General features: G+C 49.4%; 1 protein-coding gene across 3 annotated transcripts in view; it reads right to left on the reverse strand.

Annotated features, from left to right (window-relative positions):
* Nucleotides 1-226: 226 nt before the first annotated feature.
* Nucleotides 227-18,156, reverse strand: part of dcbld1 (discoidin, CUB and LCCL domain containing 1) — a 28,767-nt gene continuing 10,837 nt past the window's right edge. For 2 of the 3 annotated variants that reach the window (XM_035424145.1, XM_035424147.1), the window contains 10 exons: nucleotides 13,485-13,618; nucleotides 10,174-10,214; nucleotides 8,197-8,397; nucleotides 6,128-6,249; nucleotides 5,784-5,931; nucleotides 4,936-5,043; nucleotides 4,759-4,843; nucleotides 3,948-3,997; nucleotides 2,811-2,930; nucleotides 227-1,448 (listed from right to left, as the gene is read on the reverse strand). In XM_035424145.1, coding sequence (XP_035280036.1) covers nucleotides 919-1,448; nucleotides 2,811-2,930; nucleotides 3,948-3,997; nucleotides 4,759-4,843; nucleotides 4,936-5,043; nucleotides 5,784-5,931; nucleotides 6,128-6,249; nucleotides 8,197-8,397; nucleotides 10,174-10,214; nucleotides 13,485-13,618 — 1,539 coding nt within the window. In that variant the 3' untranslated portion in view covers nucleotides 227-918. The remainder of the gene's footprint in view (nucleotides 1,449-2,810; nucleotides 2,931-3,947; nucleotides 3,998-4,758; nucleotides 4,844-4,935; nucleotides 5,044-5,783; nucleotides 5,932-6,127; nucleotides 6,250-8,196; nucleotides 8,398-10,173; nucleotides 10,215-13,484; nucleotides 13,619-18,156) is intronic. The other variant, XM_035424146.1, reaches the window with a different exon arrangement.

Here is an 18,156-nt window from a genome sequence, read left to right on the forward strand (position 1 = left end):
CACTCTCTCTCTCACTCGGTCTAACTCTCTCTCTCTCACTCACTCTCTCTCACTCTCTCTCTCTGTCACTCACTCTCTCGCTCTCTCTCTCAAGAGCCACTTCTGCCGCATAAATCTTCCCTTCTCAAGGCTCACAGGGGACACAAATCCGCCACCTCAACTAGCCGGCCCGTTTTAAAGCTTCCCCCCTTCTAGCACTTTCCGTCCACAACTGGAGCGGTTCCGATTCTCTCTCTTTTTTTTTTTTATCACCGCCCCTCAATCATATCTGGGGAGGCAGCTATTAAAACAGATGATTCAGAGCTTCGGGTGCACATACGCGTTTCCCTTTCTAACAGGCCCCCTGGAAGACATAAGGAAGCAGACGTTAAAGCTGGACCTGATCGCGCTCTTAGCTGGGTATTTAGCTGCTAATTCCCAAATCCCAGTGAATGAGAATTAAAGGCAAGTCAACCTTTAGTCTGCGCTCGGCATTGCCCCGACCTGCACCCAGATCACGGATTCTTTCACCTGTGAGCGCTTGCCATCGCGGGTCACGGTGTATGGAGACGCAAGGAATTTCCCAAACGCTAGGCTCCAAGCGCATTTTACAAACCTTCAACCGCCTCCCTCAAAGCGTTCACCGCGTGCCCTCGAGAAAGCCGACGCCCTCAAACATTTTTACACGGGGTGAAAAAACCGACGTATCTGGACCCACGTATAAAAACGACAGACACACACACGCGCGGTCCGTCGCGCGGCTTTGTAACTGCTCCTCCAGTCTGTCCGCGGAGATCGGCGCTACACCACGGGCACAGACACAGGTGTCTCCCTGCCGCCAGACGCGGTCCAAACAAAATTATTTACGGTAAAAAGAGTCGCTCGGGCCGGTTAACCCAGCGTGATGGACCGAAGCGCAAGCGTGTCCTGTTTTGGGGGTCAGACGCCGGGGTTCGGGGTCACAGCGCCCCCAGCTTTCACGCAGTCCCTGGGGGAGGAGTAGCTCTCCAGCACCGACGGCTTGGCCTGGGGCCTCTGGTAGTCCCCGGCCGTCCCGTTCTGGGCCGGGGGCGCGCTCGCTTTGGGGCAGTCGTAGACGCCCTCCGAGTTGTTGGCTCGGTCCGTTTTGACCTGGGGGGTCTGGTAGAAGGCCCCCGCCTTCCTGGGGGGCCCGCAGTCCACGGCCTTGAAGGAGGGGGTCTTGCTGAGGACCGCGCCCGGCACGCTGTAGCAGGGGTCCGGCAAGAAGCCCTCCTTCCGGAAGGTGTGGCGCTCGATGATGGGCGTGGCGTACTCCGGCTCCTGATTGGTCAGGGGCAGGGCGTACTGGTTGGCCGTGTGCAGGTAGTCGTAGTGGGCGGCGGCGGGGTCGGCGGCGGCCTCGTCCTTGGCCTCCATGTCCATGGGCCTGAACGTGGAGCCCTTCCGGGCCACCGTACCCGTCCCGATCATCAGGGGCTGCTGGTACTCTACGGCACACAGGGGACCAGGCTCATCCACAGCCACTTACAGCAGCCCTACTCAACTGCACGTCCTGTGGGCCGTAGTGTCTGCAGGTATTTCCTCCAGTCATGCACTACACTGCCTGATTTCACTAGTTATTTTACCTCCTTGGTTCAGGAAGCAAGTAAGTTCATTAATGAAATCAGGTGATGTAGTGCAAGGTTTAAGTAAATACCTGGAGTTGAGTAGTCCAACCCTGTTCCTGGGGATCTACTGTCCTGTAGGTTCTCACTCCAACCCTAATTTGGCACAACTGATTCAACAAATTAGCAGCTCAATAAGATCTCTAGCTGTTGAATAAGGTGAGCTTGAGTGAAAACCTACAAGATGGTAGATCTCCAGGAACAGGGTTGGGCAGCTCTTCTGTCGGAAAACATATGTGCAATTCAGAGTTATACGAGCAACTATGCCAGACCTGGTCCATGGCATTTTATGGATGTATGTGTCACACCACTAAAGCACTAACTAAAGTTCTTCAAGCTTTACAGGGCTAAAATCAGGCTGAGCATTTCTCCATCGAGCACACAGTAGGCTTTCATTAAGAGCGGTTGAAAAAGGAGATTAGTTTCTATATGCTTTAGATTTTAATGAGTCTTTTTTTGGGGGACGGCAAACTGTGGGTGTCCTCTGTTAAGTGAACGTTAAATGACCTGGATCTGTGTGTGGGTGTGATTAAAGGCACTCGCGTTAGACAGCAGTGGACCCATTCTGCTTTTTGCTGGCGCTCAGCTGGTTTTCAGATATTTTTTCGGTTCATAAAAGACTTTCCCAAATGAAGGATTAGTCTCCCCCCCCCCTGCTGAGCACTGCCACTCAGCTCTTTTGATGCAACCCTCAAATCCACTCCAATTAGCGCATAATCGCACATCATTTACAAATAAGGGCCCGCAGTGGGCATTTCAAACTCTGAGCCATAGTGGAGTTCAGCTTGACTCCGTTTAAAGTGCTGGCTAAAATTCTGGGTGTCATTTAGCAAGACGCTTTTGAACAGATGGACTCAAATGACATTTTCACATGTGATCCATTTAAACTGCAGGATATTTTTCCTTAAGTAATTTGGGTTAAGTGCCGCACTCAAGGGTACAACAGCCCTTGTCCCCATGTGGGAATCAAACCCATAATCTTTGAGTTACAAGCCCAGTTCCCCAACCATTAGCCCAGAGGAAGGAAGTGTAGGCCAATAAAAGTATTCGGGCCTGCAGTATGGAGTACTGCGCAGCTATGCAAGGTGCTGTATCTATTCAGGCGAAGCTAAATGCTAATCGTCGCAGAGAAGGCAGAGCTAGGGGAGCCTGTGTGTTTTTAAAGATGGCGTTGTGGGGACTCACCCGCCATGGTGCTGGTGACCAGGTCCAGCTTCTGCACGGGGTCCTTCTCAGAGCTGTAGCTGATGGTGAACTCTGTGGACTGGTGACGGGAGAATGGCTGTATCTGCTTCCAGCAGCCTGCTGAGGGGGGGGGGGGGGGGGTAAACAGGGTTAGTCTACAGACACATCCCCCTTCCACACGGTTTTCCTGTTGAAAACACGACAGGACAGACCCACGTAAACTCCATTTCGGGAGAATTAAGAACTCCGGCCAAGATGTAGGCAGGAAGTAGAGACTATGAGGAACTTCAATGTACAGCTGTCTCTATTTACAAAGCGTTACTCAGACCAGACACAGAGTAACACAGACTGTGTCTCCTACATTTCCACCAGTCTTACTCAGAAAGCCCCCCAGAGACACAGACTACAGGGCTCTATGCTCAGCTGTGTCACACACTGATGCGTCTGCGTCTTTGCTTTTTCTTTCCTGGGGAGGGATGAGGTTAAGGCAAGTCTGCGTTTCTGGCCAGAGGACAGGTAGGACGGGGGGGGGTGGGTAGAAGCTGTCTGTGGGGCCTGCTCTTGAGGGCTCGCCTGCTGTGCTTGTTGAAGCGTGTCTGACTTTGGGACAAGCCCAAGCCTGACTGCTCCTGCCTGTCTCTCACATTCAATCACACACACACACACACACACACACACAACTCACTGGCCTATTCAGCCGTGTACTGTGGAAGGGATTCTTCTACATGGCCACAATGCTAAAAGGAAAAGGCTGTTAAATCCCTGTCACTGTGGGTGCCGAACATGAACCTGCTGTGTAATATTGACAAAATGGCCTCACAGCATAACAGAGTTTATGTCAAGTTTTCTGTCTGCAATGCTGCTTGTGTTTGTTTGCATGCACCACCAGGCACATATCAGAGCACCTGAACACTACACACCTCACACTGGGTAAAAGCATCAGCCAATTAAATACCTTTTCCCAGAACAACTAGGAAAACGTGAGTTTTCTGTTGGGGGGGGGGGGGGGGCAGCACAATCAAGCGTGCTTCAGTTTGTGCTCAAGTGGTGTCGAGTGCGCTACAGAATCCCATGTATGCGCGGTTGGCGGGTTTCCCGGGCGACGGCACAGGTGCGGAGCGCGGTGTCCTAGCGTACCTGTTTCCTGTGCGTCTGTGGCCCCGTACGGCGTCTCCTTTGTCTTCTTCCTGTGGAGACGGTGATGGATGAGAGCGTGAGATCCGGAGGCAGCGCTGCGGGTTTATCGAGGCTGGGGGGGGTGGGGTTTGGGGGGTGGGGGGGGTTCTCCCCATTGTTCCCGCCGCGCCTCTCTGATCTCGTTCATCACTGACCCCCCCCCCCCCCCACACCTCCCCCTCCCTTCGCTCTCACTCTCGCGGGGGTTGTGTCAGCTGACCCCCATCTCCTGACACCGACCTTTGACCCCCTCCCCCCAAGCCCAATCCTTTACATTCCCCCGAACAGCAGAGGCCGATATGGGAGGATTAATGACGCAGGTCCGCGCGTGTGCGTGGTGCGTTTTCAATCACCCCACGACACACCGGTGGGGTCTGTCCGTTTATCAGGGCCAGACACACGCACACACACACACTCTTTTACGCACAGCTGTGTGTGTGTGTCTCTCCCTCTCTCTCTCTGCCGGGACAGATAACAGGCACACACTCGTGACCCTGTCCTCAGGAACAGAGCCCAAGCACAGATAACTCTTTATCAATCCCAGTTCCAGTCACTCGTGGGATTTCGCCGTGCCAGGAAGCAGCCAGTAATGATTTACGGCTATCTAAAAGCCGACGGCCCCGTTTCTGTCCGACCGCATCACTTACGGCATTATCTTCTAAACGAAGCTGTACGTGTAACGAACGACCTTCACAGGCTAACTAGCTAGCGTGAGAAGCAGCGGTAAATGTATGATTCGGCGTGAGGATGAACGAGGCAGATTCTCACTCACTTCTGCAGGCTCTTGAAAACGCAGATTCCCACCACGACCAGCAGCACGCCCACCACGGTGGAGGCGATGATGATGGCCAGTTGCACTGGGGAAACAACGCAACGCCGTCAGTCACAATGAAGGAAGAGGAACAAAACACAAAACAGAATCTCTCAGCATGCACCTGCGAACACGTACCTATGTCAGCCTGAGAGGTCACGGGCTGGGTCGTCTGCTCGTCCTCCCTGGGGCGGCTGGATTTTGGCCGCACGGTCTCCAGGGGGATGATCTGGGAGGACAGGTTCGCTGTGGGCAGAGAGAGGGGGGTGGGGGTAGGGGTATTGGACAGGAAGCTCAAGGCATGACAGGATAATTGCATTCCCCCCCCCACCCTTGATGGAGATTGTGTGGGACAGGCCTGAGCATCATGGATCATTCAAAGCTGGCTGTGGATGCCAGTGATGGTGTTACTCCAGCTGGCCAAAGCAGGGATGAAGTGTGATTTTTCTAATTCGCACCTCTGGCTGACAGCCACTGACACGGCTGTGCTTAAGCCCTGATGGCTCGGAGAGAGAGAGAGAGAGAGAGAGAGAGAGAGAGAGAGAGAGCAGCTCGATACAGAGCCCCGCAGCCTTCTGGGGCACGGAGGCTGGGCCAGGAAGAGCTCGTTCTGCTGTAACAGTGAATTTAAGCTGTGTGTGTGTGTGTGTGTGTGTGTGTGTGTGTGTGTGAGCAAGTGTCCTTGTGTGAGTCTGAGAGTGAGTGAGTGAGTGATTGTGCATGTGTGAGAGATTGTGTGTAAGCGAGTGCAAGTGTGAGTGTGTGTGTGTGAGCGAGTGTGTGTGTGCATGTGCTGCGGGGGGTGTATGGTGTATGTATGGGGGTAATTGTGTGTGGCAGGGGGTTGGATGCACATGTATGGTGGATGAGCGTGTGTGTGTGTGTAGTATACAGGGGATGAGCATGTGTGTGTGTGTTTGTGTGTTGGGGGGGGGCGAACGGAGGTGCGTATGTAGGGGGGGTGTGGGGGGGCGTGTGACCCTGACCTCTGACATAGGGGCAGCCCAGCAGCTCCACTCTGAGGGCGATCTTCTGGTTCCAGGCGTAGGGGACGATGCGCAGGAAGCGCGCTACGATGGGCGGGTGGAAGGTGTTCCGCACCGTGTGGAGGCTGTCCACGTTCCCCTCAAACACCTAGAGACAGCCGGGGGGTGGAGGGTGACGGGCTCGACTGAACCAGCATGACATATCAACATTCACACTTCCTGTCTATAAATTTTTCCAGTGAGACCTATGGTAGATACCATTACATGTCCATCAAACAAACTTAAATCAAGTGAGAACAATCACCATGACAACTAAAACGGAACGAATAGCATTTGTTGCTTACCATGTAGTCTGAGCTGTTGTTCTGCGTGTATGTTTTCCAGCGGTTTCTCTCCTTGTACTCGATCTTGTAACTCCGAACATAGTAGTCGAACTCCAGGAGAGTCGAGCCTGTGGTTATGATCCCTGTAGAAAGCAGCAATGGCAAGATAAACTATAAAACATTGCGACACAATGTGGTGTGATACCACTTTTGTGGTTTTGTCTGGAAACGCAGGAACAGTAACACAGACGCGATTCGCCAGCTCAGAGACGCGCGGCAGGGAGGGCGGAGCCGGGACACACCGGCGGCCAATCAGGGCCCCCGCCGCACGTGGCGACTCGGCGCATTTTTGTGGCGGGTAGTTCAGTGGCGCGGGGCCAGAGGGATATAAACAGAGCGACGGTGTGGCGGACCCGCAGCGCGGCGGTACAGCGCCATGTCTGAGAAGAGAGAGAGAGAGAGAGAGCCTCCCTCATCAGCTTAGAGCAGGGGTTTCAACCAGGGACCCCCACCCAGGCTCAAAGGCATCCAGGGGACCCCCATCATAAAATTTTAAAAAAGTATTGAAAAAAAATTTTTTTGAAGTATTTCCCCAAATCTATGTATTATCATTGTATATCAAGTCTGGCCAGGAACCCCCTACAACAGTACCTTCTTGGACCTCCAGGGGTCCACCGACCCCCCCATTGAAAACCCAGGGCTTAGAGAACCATCTTTCTATCTCCTTGAACCAGACAGACAACCACACCCATGATTAACAGCTTTCACAAAGTGCAATAATCACTTTAAGCTTATTAGAGTTTCAACAAACACAGTATGATGCCAACAGTCAACGCATTTCATGCAGTTTAACCCTTCATAGTGTAAGATCACAAACATGCGATTAGAAAGGTCTTAACCGAACATTCTAATGCTGATTGTTACAACTAATGCCGTAACAATCACTACTGGTAATAGAAAGCAAAGGAATTCTAGAATGCTGGCTTAGAATTTTGAAGAAAAATTCCAAAAAACAGACTATTAAAAGTGATAAGAGATATCATTTCAAATGGAAAACCTGGTAATTGTTGTAATAACAAATTCTCTCAATGTAGTCATACACATACGGTTATTCCATCTCATCTTTAGGTTACGCAAGGTATCTTGCGTGTTCATGACAAATTGTTCAACCACATGCTTTTTACTGTGAAAAGCACATGCTCAAAACTCTCTTAAATCGCCCTCTGTTTACCCATTGACAACAGAAACAACAAACCGGCTGAAATTTGCATGGCCTGAATCGGGGTGGGGGGGCGGGGGGGGGGGAGACGACCTTCCGCCCGTGAAAGGCTCGCATTCTTCGCTCGCGCCGCCGCAAACGCTATCGCTCAACAACGGCTCCTCGGCGATAACAGTGCCTCCTTTTTCCAGGACCTGCATTCCAAATCACAACGTTCTCCGAACCCCTCGATTTTCCCAAAAACCGCGACACAAAGCGGACATTCTCTCGGCTGGGGGGGGGGGGGCGGAGCGTCCTGACGTGCGCTCGGGCGGCATGAAATCGGCTCGGCGGCCGGCTGACCGTAAGGGCCGCGCTCAAAATAACCCGCGTCCGGCGTGCTCCTATATTTAAACGCCCTTTGGTGGTGATTCCCTTCCTCGCTTGCGAAACAGTGGGCCATTCTTCGCTGTTGCGTAACGGCCGTGAACTGTAATGAGGATGCAGATATGAGAGCTGGGGGGGGGGGTGTGTGGAGGGGGAAGCTCATATCTAATCCAATCACCTCCCTCCTTCTGGGGCACAGCCGTGTGAAACGCTGGCGTTTAACGGTTGAAACTACTGCCGCGGCGTAGCGAGGGAATCTACGGCGAGCCCTTTCATTGATCCTTTAAGCCCCAGCCAGGAATGTCCGGAGGTTCGACTTAATTACGCTTGACTACTGAAATATGCCCTGCAGCTGAATAAGCAAGGCCGTTCATCCAGGCTACAGCGGAGAAAGTTACCCGCGCCGGTCGTTTCCCATAACCCCCTGGGGCAAGCGGTCACGGTCAGGTGACCTAGCAGCCAGTGACCAAGCTGGCAGGGCCTAGATCGGCAGGAAGAGGCTCACCCGTGATTTTCTTCTTCTCCCCCAGGTCCAGCTGGAGCCACTGCTTGCGGTCGTTGTGTTCGGGCGCCCACGTGCGCCCCCCGGTGTCCGGGAGGGTGCCGTTGGGGGACCAGTCGCGCGAGCACCACGCTTCCGCAAATCTCGGGCACCAGGAGCTGGCGTTCACCGACACGGGACGCAACGTCGTCTGCTTCTTCAAGTCTACAGAGGGAAAGAGCGGGGCGGGGCGTGTCAGGACGTCGTAAAGTTACCTGGCTACACCTGGCTCTGTGGCTTGGGCACGTCTACCTTTGTACCGGCCTCAAAACCACAATTGTGCAGCCTGAAAAGGCTACAAGTCGTTTCCCCACACAGGTTTTTTTTTAGGTTCGTTATTGCTTAAGGACATGCATGCGCCAGCAATAATTCACCCTTGTGGCTCGCATCGACTCGACAGGAGAAGTCTCTTTGTAAAAAAACAAAAAACAAACATCTGTCATGGTAACTGAAGTCACATGCAGTCAGAGCACAAAGACATTAAAAACACTGGGGAAATGTGACCCCCATCTTTCCCACACCCACTTCCTTTAGAAAGAAAGAAAAAGACATAATAAGAGTGGCCAGCCCTAGCCTGGAGAGTCACATGACCACAAGCTTGGATAAAAATATGATCGATTCAAAAAAAAAAAAAAAAGAAGAATAACTGCTATGAGAATCTGTCACAACTGTTTCATTCAGACATAATCAGAATCATCCATCTGTATGTATTGAGAGAGCACTGCCCTGACAGAACGCTAATGAAAAGCTCTTCAGTGAAGTGCTCTGCATTGACAGTTTTGGGGTTTAGGAGGTCTGTGCGGAGCGAGGTCCAGGGAAATGATGTAATGCCGGTGTTTGTCAAAGTCAGCCCCCCCCTGAACGCCGCAGCCGGCTCGACAAATTGGATGGGGAGGGAAGAAGGGCTGGATCGATCGGGCCGAATGTTCATCTGCTGAAAGCTGACGGGGAAGAAAAAAAGACTCCCCTGTTCCCTGAACACTAGCAAGACATCACTCCCTTTCTGTGCAGAAGAGCTCTCTCTCAGCCCGACGAGAAGTCACCGCCAACATCCAGTTCTCCGTCTCTTCCTGTCCCCTTGAGCCACCCAAACTCCTTTCCATTTAAAAATCCTCCTCTCATCTGGATTACCTCATAAGCACTGAAACAAAATATACTTTCACCGACACCAACACTTCACAGTTACACTGACATCCATACTTAAGTTCATTTGATATCTTGACTCTCGTGTGTGTCTATATGGCCATAAATCCTTGAGATGAGACTCAATTAGTAGCAAAGTGATCACTAATCCTAAATCTTACATTGCTTCTTTATACTAAGAATGAAGTAGCTGAAATATCACGTGAATCATGACTATACAAACAATCACCTTCAGACAAGAACTGAGCCCGTATGCAACCTGGGAGGTTTAAAGTACCAGTGTGTGCCAAATATACACAACAATAACAATAACAGACAATAAAGACACAAATGACACGTGCCCTCTCCCATCTATAACCCTTCGAGCATCCTGTAGGATTACTCCCACTTCTGCCTGTTCTGGAACGTCCAGAACCGCCCAGAGAAACAGACCCAACCTGTCAGCGCAGGTAGACCTGGTGAACTCTGAGTCAAACTCACAGGCGTGAACAAACACTCCGCAGATAAGATATTCCCACGCCACCCACAAGCGGCAAAAGGGCTAAACCGACTTTCATTTCTCGCAGTGACCGGCCGTTTGGGGAATTACTCAACAAACCTACACAACAGGCCTGAAAACATTCAGTAGCTAACAAGCAGCACAAATTAACACAGCAAATTCACTGTGAATAGTGGAAATGATACGAAACCAGTACTAATACTAATCTTGTCTTGGAATGTACAACGCTGCGTAGGCATGACATAGAACTTGGCGGAAATGGCGGACGGGGGGGGGGGGGGGGGGGGGGAGGTCCTTACCGTCAGTGACGAACGTGAAGAGGGTGTCGGACAGGGAGCCGCTGAAAGACAGAATAAATCAATCAGCGAAGGGCTGTTAGGATCAGTGATTACAATTACAGTGATGAATTGAGGGCCATTTCCCTTTGAGACACAATGCCCAATGGGACACAAGGGAGTTCCACCCCCCCTCCCCCCATTGTCGGACCCCCTATCCCAGCCCCACCCCAGAGCTCTGGTGGGCCCGGTGCTTTGTCTGCGGTGCCCCCTCTTTAGTGTCTTTTCTACTACAAGGGGGGGGGGGGGGGGGGGCAAGGAAACCAGCCGTTTCAGGGGGCGGGGGTGGGAGACAGTGTTAATTACATGGAGCCAAGCAGGGGTTTAAGGCTTCCATTACCGAAAAACAGTAATCACTTTTTACATCACTTCCTGAACAAGCGTTTAATTTCAAAAAGGGTGCAGCCTTCACCATAACCATCATCTGTTAGCAAAGAAAGCTACAGACTGCACTGCAGAGAGCAAGAGACACAGTGAGAGAGAACCAGAGAGAGGCAGAGAGAGAAACAACTGGTATTTCCTTTCAATAGCGTTTCATACATAAACAAATATAATACGATAATCAGATCTAAATGACACACTTAAAAAAAAAAAAAAAAAAAAGAGGAAATGTTTTGTTCAAACAACAAATTGGTAATGCTGTTCTGATATGACAGACAGATCTCTCCTACTCCTGTTGAACGGAAAAGCGCTGGAGGTTTCCGGAAAGATATCAAACTTCTCCGAACAGCAGCCTGACAACAGACAACAGCTTCTGCATTTCACACATACCGCTCGCTAAAATACTGTAAAGATATCACGGTGAACGCAAAGCGCTCACACAGATCAACCTGCACCCCCAGTAGCACAGGTCAGGTTGAAAGTGTCTTATCTGGATGACACTTAGAAATGACCTCTAGCTGTCTTGTGGCAGCCTGCCCTTAAACTCCTAAGAGGTCATTTCAATCTTCCAGCGATGTTCTCAAATCAATAGGCATGTGGCCAGAGTACGTTTTCCCCATACATTTTCTGAAAAGAAACGGTTTTACACACATGTTTGTGATTTTATTTTGGCAAATTCAATCCCATCCATGATGCGTGACACTACAAAAATACATACGTATCAGTCCTTAAAGCAGTTTAGCCCTGTTCTAGAAGGACCCACAGGGCGACAACCCACGACTGCGTCCCTGTGATCTTCATGGTTTATTTCATGTAACGAATGGGCTTGTCCATTAATTATTGACTACAGCTCTTTATGCAAGCTTACAGCTATCATAAACGCATGTGGTGCTATGCGCCTTCGGAGAAAAGCGTCCCCGAATCAAAGTCCTGTTGGCCTCAAGCTGCCGGAATGAGAAGGTTCCAGAATCACGCACAACTTTCCACAGACCCCAGCTGAAACCAACGGGCTTCGTCCCTCGCACGTGACCAATTTCATTTAATTCAGAAACTGCCGAGCTTGCGGCGCTTAAAAGATCAAAAACATATTCCACCGTTGAGCGTGAAATGCGTTGGGGCTATATTTAGACTGAACCGCCGCCTCAATTTCCCTCTGGAACCTCTGAGCTTTTGGGGAAAAACTGGCACGCCGAGCCAGAGCAGTAAGTCTGGAGGACCGGTGCTAAAAACGACGCGCCTCTCCTGTTGCCACGGGGCCCGGGGGACCGGGGAAGAACACCCAGCCGGCTCTCGGTGACACTTTTGGAGACAGACGCTCCCCCACAGCGGCGTTAATGACAGCCAGCTGGCAGCGCCGGGAAATGGTGGCGTGCGAGCTGGCGGTCCGCATGCGTGCGGTTTCAGCTCGCGCCCGCTTGGCGGGAAGGAAGACGTCGTCGGAACCGGGGAACGGATTTCTTGCTGGCGTTCGGCGGGGGCCAGCGTGCTTCTGATGACAGGTTTACTCGAATTCAGTGTCAGATATGCCTAATGGGAAAATCAACCAAGAGCCCCAGCACAAAAAACATTACGCGAAATGAATACATTCCTTATTTCGCATTTGCGTTTTGTCATAACTGGAAAAATGTTACTCTCAACAGCCTTTTCTCTCATTGCTGAAGTTCATGCCTTTGTTCTGAGGGCTCTCTGAATATCTTATATATTACATTGCATTAACATTCATAATCTCAGTAGAATGTCCCGTTCATGGTCTACATACGGGACCCCCAGAATGAATTATGACCATCTCCTTACGGTTCCATACCAATAATTTCAAATCCCCTCCGACAAGCATTATAACCCCTAAATATGACTGCCACGCATCACCAAATTACATGAATATATGGCACGGCAACAGTCGATAATGCATGACAGGCGCCATTTTTTTCCTCTTACTCTACACTTCTGGGGGTCCCCATAAATCTCAGTGATTGCCATTACCCTGACAGAGTGTCTCGGGCATTAGCCTGGGTTCAGCCAATTCATCACAGGAACTGCAGCCAAGATGGCGGCCCGCGACATAAACGCGGTGCGACGGCAAACCGGTCCCAAGGTCAGTCGCGGCTTCGGGTCCTTTATTTAAAACTGGCGTAGTGTGACGGAGGGCAGGAGCACATTTCACACAAAGCCAGCCAGACATGACAAGAAAGCAGGACCGAGTCCTTCGCGTACAACTAAGCTCCATATGAGAGGGTTCAGTCAGTCTCTTATAGAGAACACCGCTCAGTATGACGACGAACAGAACCGGCTCTTTATTTTAAACCCAGGTACGAACGACAGAAAGCAAGACCAGCCTGTGATTTTAAACCCAGCTCACCATGACGGAGTATTAAGCTGCATGAGGAGGTGCGGCCGTCCTAATGACTCAAAAGCGCATTCGTTCACACCGCAGATGTTTTTCTCGTCCGTTTTGTTTTACCATTCTGAAGTCTCTCCTCCGTGCAACTAAAGTGAAACACATTTATCATACAAAACTGCTATTCTGAAGACTAAAACCTTTACCACAACCACATACACTGGGTGGCTTACAGGCGTTCTAGCCAAAGCTATTTCCTCAGATACAAAATGTACTATTTCCTCACACTCAAAAATGAAAAATATTTAATGTGGGGTCCAGTGGGGGAGTAGACGCATAATCAGATGGAAACAGTGGTTAGGCTTTTTCCTAATCTCTGCTGACTAGCCTGATTTAACAGCCAAAGAATATTACGATACATGCTTACTGGTGAGTATACCTACCCTAAGCTAAGACAGAAGAGAAGCATGAATTTAGCAGCTTCTTTACATAGAGCTGATTGGCGTGTGAAGTGTAGGGAGGTAGCCAAGCGTGACGCAAGGGCTCCAGGGGCACTCACTCTTTGGACTGGATCCCGTTGGCTCTGGCGGCGGCGTAGTGACTGCGGCCTTTGTGCTCCTCCACCGTTACGGCCCCACCCACCTCGTCCAGGATGACGCCCGCGTGGACGGCCGCTTTGCACAGGACGGACGTCTGAAACGAGAGAGGGCCGGGTTCATTACGGACCGAAAGGACCGCAGACAAAAGGCAGGTGGGTCCCCAGCCAGCGGTGACGCGCGTACGCCTCTTAAAACTTTACAACCACGGCTCGCGAACCGCCGCATTCACATTAGCAAAACCCACAAAACTTCCCATTTCCATAAATTAAGCCAAACTGGAATTAATGTTTTGTTAAAAAAAAAAAAAGTTTTATTTCAAAAATGTCTATTAATATTTTTAAAGACATGGAACAAATTGCAAGAGAAATGGCAGCGTTCTGCTCAAAGCCGGTGGCGTCCCAGGATGTACGGGACAAAGAGCAGGATTTGATTTGTGATGCGACGCAGTCCGGATGGCTGCCTCGAAGGAGGAGGAGGAGGCTGCTCATAACTATATTTCAATCCTGTCACATTCGGAGATTTCACATCCAAGTGACAAAGCCCAACGAGCCAACAATTCACCAGATGACAGACAACGCTACTTCTCATTCCTAGTGCTGCCGTATGTCTTTGTCTTCAATACAGCCTACAGTACACTTTTCAGTGCATTTCAGTAATAAAAAAACAGCGGGTTAAGTTCAGCTTTATGTAAGGCTTAATTAAATTAAAACGATAAAAATCTGTATTATGATTTCATTCAGGAACAAACAATTAAGAGCAATTGCAGCCAGCAGGAATGTTAAATGCTCTCTTCTCAGCACATCACTGAAGAAAGCAATACTTTGTTACAAGAAAATGGCTTCAAAATAACAGCCTTCAAGTGCCGGCTTAGAGCTGCAGCTGCTATTAAGGGCTGAGACAGGTATGAGAGAGGTGTTTTCATTTCATAAAGAGCAGACCTAGCGACTAACTTAGCACTTAAACAGCCTAACAATCTAACAGCCCAGTCATTTCCTATATCGGGAAGGGGAGTTATGCGCCGTGATAAACAATAATAATTACAGTGCTGTGAATAGAGACCGTCCCCAGTAAATAGCTTAAATCTCCACGGGTTTGGACAATAGAAAGCGGCCGTTAACTCAGAGAATTCACAAACACTCCACACACAACCAGCTCTCCACGGTGACGTAACGAAGAGGGTCGGAATCGAGTAGCCTTAACTCTGCTAGATTTCCAGGAGGAAGAAAACCGGTGGTGATCGTTCTGTAGACGTTCGGTGAATAGACGCATTGCCCCACTAATTTGGAAGTGCCCACTAGCGAGTGCAGGACGACCGGTTTTCTAATTAAGTGCATGAAGCGCAGCGCTGCCGTTACCGTGTGAAGGGGGTCGACCGCACATTAGTGATCCGGTGATGTGAGGCAGGTTTTGGGGCCCACTAGCAGGGCAGCTTCTGGAACTCACGGACGGGGGCAACAGTGGATACTTTGTCCTTATCTGTCAAAACAGCTGGTCCCAATTCAGATTTAACTGCCTCATTAACCCAATGACACATAAACTGCCAGGTGATCATAAATAAAAGAATTCTGCATCGCTGTCACATGACATGTCTTCAATGCTTTGCCAGCCATGGCCCAGTTGTGGTCTTCCAACCAATCAGGGGCTTGTGCCAGATTACTGTGGGGGGTTCGAAGTTGCAGTGGTTGGATCAGATTTCTGCCACCTAGTCCAATTCTCTTCTGGACAGGAGATTTCCCTGGCTTATCAGGGTTTCTTACACAAGTTAAAAGTGGCATTTAGCAATCACAATCATTCTTTGCTCTGCTTCTCTAATACAGAATCAATAAAAGAAAGACCAAATCCATTGACCAAATCCATTTTAAAACATCAATTATGTGCCATTTCATCAAATTAGATACAGCACTGAAAGAAATCCAGTCTTGAGGCAACTTATGAATTTTGATGCATGGAGAATTTGTGCACTACACAACCTTACTCTTTTGTCTTGACAAAAAAATAAAACATTTAGCCAAAGCCCACAGTAATCATTGCAGTTCTGTAAAATGAAAATCTTCTTCATTTTAAACCTTCCAATTAAATCAATCAGGGATACTGGACAGAGTTCAGAACCATAGCAAAAAAGATAACTCAGATCATTCAAACACATAAAAGAATAATGGGATTGTATTTTTAAAAACCCATAACGGGCACTGGTGAACACCAGGTCAGTAAATATCCAATAGAGCAGGAGGCTCATGTAAACACAGCACTGCAGGGCCTGCCGCCTCTCACTGGGGCAGAGAGCACTGTGGGTAAAGTCCCCGCAGGTGATCCTCCAAACAAGGTTCCTTTTTTAAATATGAAAAGGTGACCTTTGCTAAGAGGAACATGCTATTCCTTCAGCGAGTGCATTCATACATGATGCATTCTAATTAAGGTGAACTGTGGGGGCAGCGTGAATCCAGAGTCCTTTACATATTACGCAGGAAGAGTAGATCAGCAGTGCTTTTGAATGCATTCAGTTATCAAAGTGGGCACATTTGAAGCAAAGCTTATCATTAACCCCCAGCGTGCTGTGGCAAACAGACCTCTTTTAGCACCAGGTTGTAAATGGTGCTGCAAGCGCTCGTATAGGCACATTAACCAATGACAGCTTTGACCAACAGTTCATCTCTACATTTTATCTCAAGGTAATATTTTATATGGTTATCCAACGGAAGATTGTATATGAAAGATCTGTGCACAAAACAAAGCTTTACACAGAGGTGGCCTGCAGGTAATAGGAGAAGCCAATCAGCCGTTTGATTGGATAATGTATGCAAATGCAGTTGGTACATTGCCTTTTACAATAGAGTAGGTTACTTGAAATCAAATCATAGGCTAATTATAGAATGGTGTTTATTTAAAAGCAAATCAAGTGTGCATATTTATTCAACTGAAACAAAGATGCTGAAGTTTCTGCCTTCATATTTGAAGTACAGCAAACTAATCTGCAAATAAATTGGCTACTGACAAAACTAGCAACTAAAAACAAAGTATACAGACCACCCCAAGCATAAAGTTAATAAAACTGTATGCATGGCACATGAATAGGTACTCCTATAAACCCCCAATAGTGACCTCCCTCACACCCAGATAAGCATGAAAAATGTAAAGAAAATTCCACCAGTAGAGGCAGAACCAATGAAATATAACCTGTGGCGTAACCCACAAAGTTTACGTCGTCAGCCTAAATCTGAAAGCAAACAGAACACAGGTCAGGTCTGCCTGTTCCTCCCATAGCTGACCGCTGTAGACCGCCCCAGACCCACTTCCTCCCGCTGTCTCCCCTAAGCCTGAGGGGTTAGGCAAACTGACCAATCGTCAGAGCCACACACCGCCCCGAGGGCAGTCTCCTCTGGGGGGGGGGGGGCTCGGGAAAACCCCCTCCAGATAGGCGCTCCTCAGCTTCCTTCCTGGAAGATTCCCGCGCACACAGCAAAATCCTCTGCGGAAAATCAACTCCTACAGAGTTTTCCATGTCACCTCCCACCCACCACCCCCTCCGTCATGCGTTTCCTCCACAGGCTCCCACTGGCCACCTTCAAATAGAAAAACTCTGGTGTTGGTGTAAACAGCTGCTAAAGGACCTACGCCCCCACACCTTCAGGTCATGGTCCAGCCCTACGCCTCAAACCCGTGTTCTACGCTCTGCTGTTGCCAGGCGCCGAGCGTTTCCTCCCGCGACGACCTGGTCATCGCGGCTCCCGGCCTTGAGTCTACTCTCTACTGGCTCCCCAACGGTGGAACGACCCACCCACCACAGTCAGGACACCAGAGTCCCTCTCTAGCTTCTGACCTAACCTGAAGAACATCCCCACCCCTCCCCCCCCCGCTTCTCCATCCTAATTCCAATATTTTCACCCATCTACCCAATATTCTCCAATCCCAAAAACATAAATACATTTGAAAAATGATTTTAAAACTCCAACATCTCTTCCACAGGTATTTTTATTTTGTTGGCACTCATCTGGATAAGAACGTCAGTTAAATGGCTTACTTAATATAAATTCAAATGGACAGAGTACCTTGAACCTGATGTAGAGTCCAACTCTGAGCTGAATTAACACTGAGGGATTTTACAGGTCATCATTACTCAGACTACAGGAATATCACTCATCATCTTCTGCTCCTCCGCACGGCTGGACAGGAAAGGTCTACCTACGCTCAGGATATGGTGAAAGATCCTTTTTCTTTCTTTCTTTTTAGAATAAATGATGGAATACTCTGAAAATACACCAGAACTCAGTTGTGACAGAAAAATAATTGGAGCCAATGGCCCGGCTTCGGATGTTCTGCTTTCTTTTGTACAAAACACACTTGTGAAATGATGTAATAACATGGCTCTTCTTGCTGGTTGGGCTGAATGGAAGGGGAAACAGTGAGCTTCATTTCCTAAGCTGTGCGCACACTGTATTTAACAGGCCGGAATATATAAACTTTTTTTTACAAAGTAAAAAATCAGTGAATTGGGTGTACAGCGTGTGCCGACTTAGTTACCAGGACATGGTCGTTAGCTCGGCATGTTGCAGTATGTGACCACAGAGGCCCATTAAACCACCCATTGCCTCAGGCCACTGGGGAGGCTTGTGATGTAACAAAAACGGCCAACCG

This window comes from Anguilla anguilla, chromosome 6 (assembly GCF_013347855.1).
Source record: "Anguilla anguilla isolate fAngAng1 chromosome 6, fAngAng1.pri, whole genome shotgun sequence".
NCBI lineage: Eukaryota > Metazoa > Chordata > Actinopteri > Anguilliformes > Anguillidae > Anguilla > Anguilla anguilla.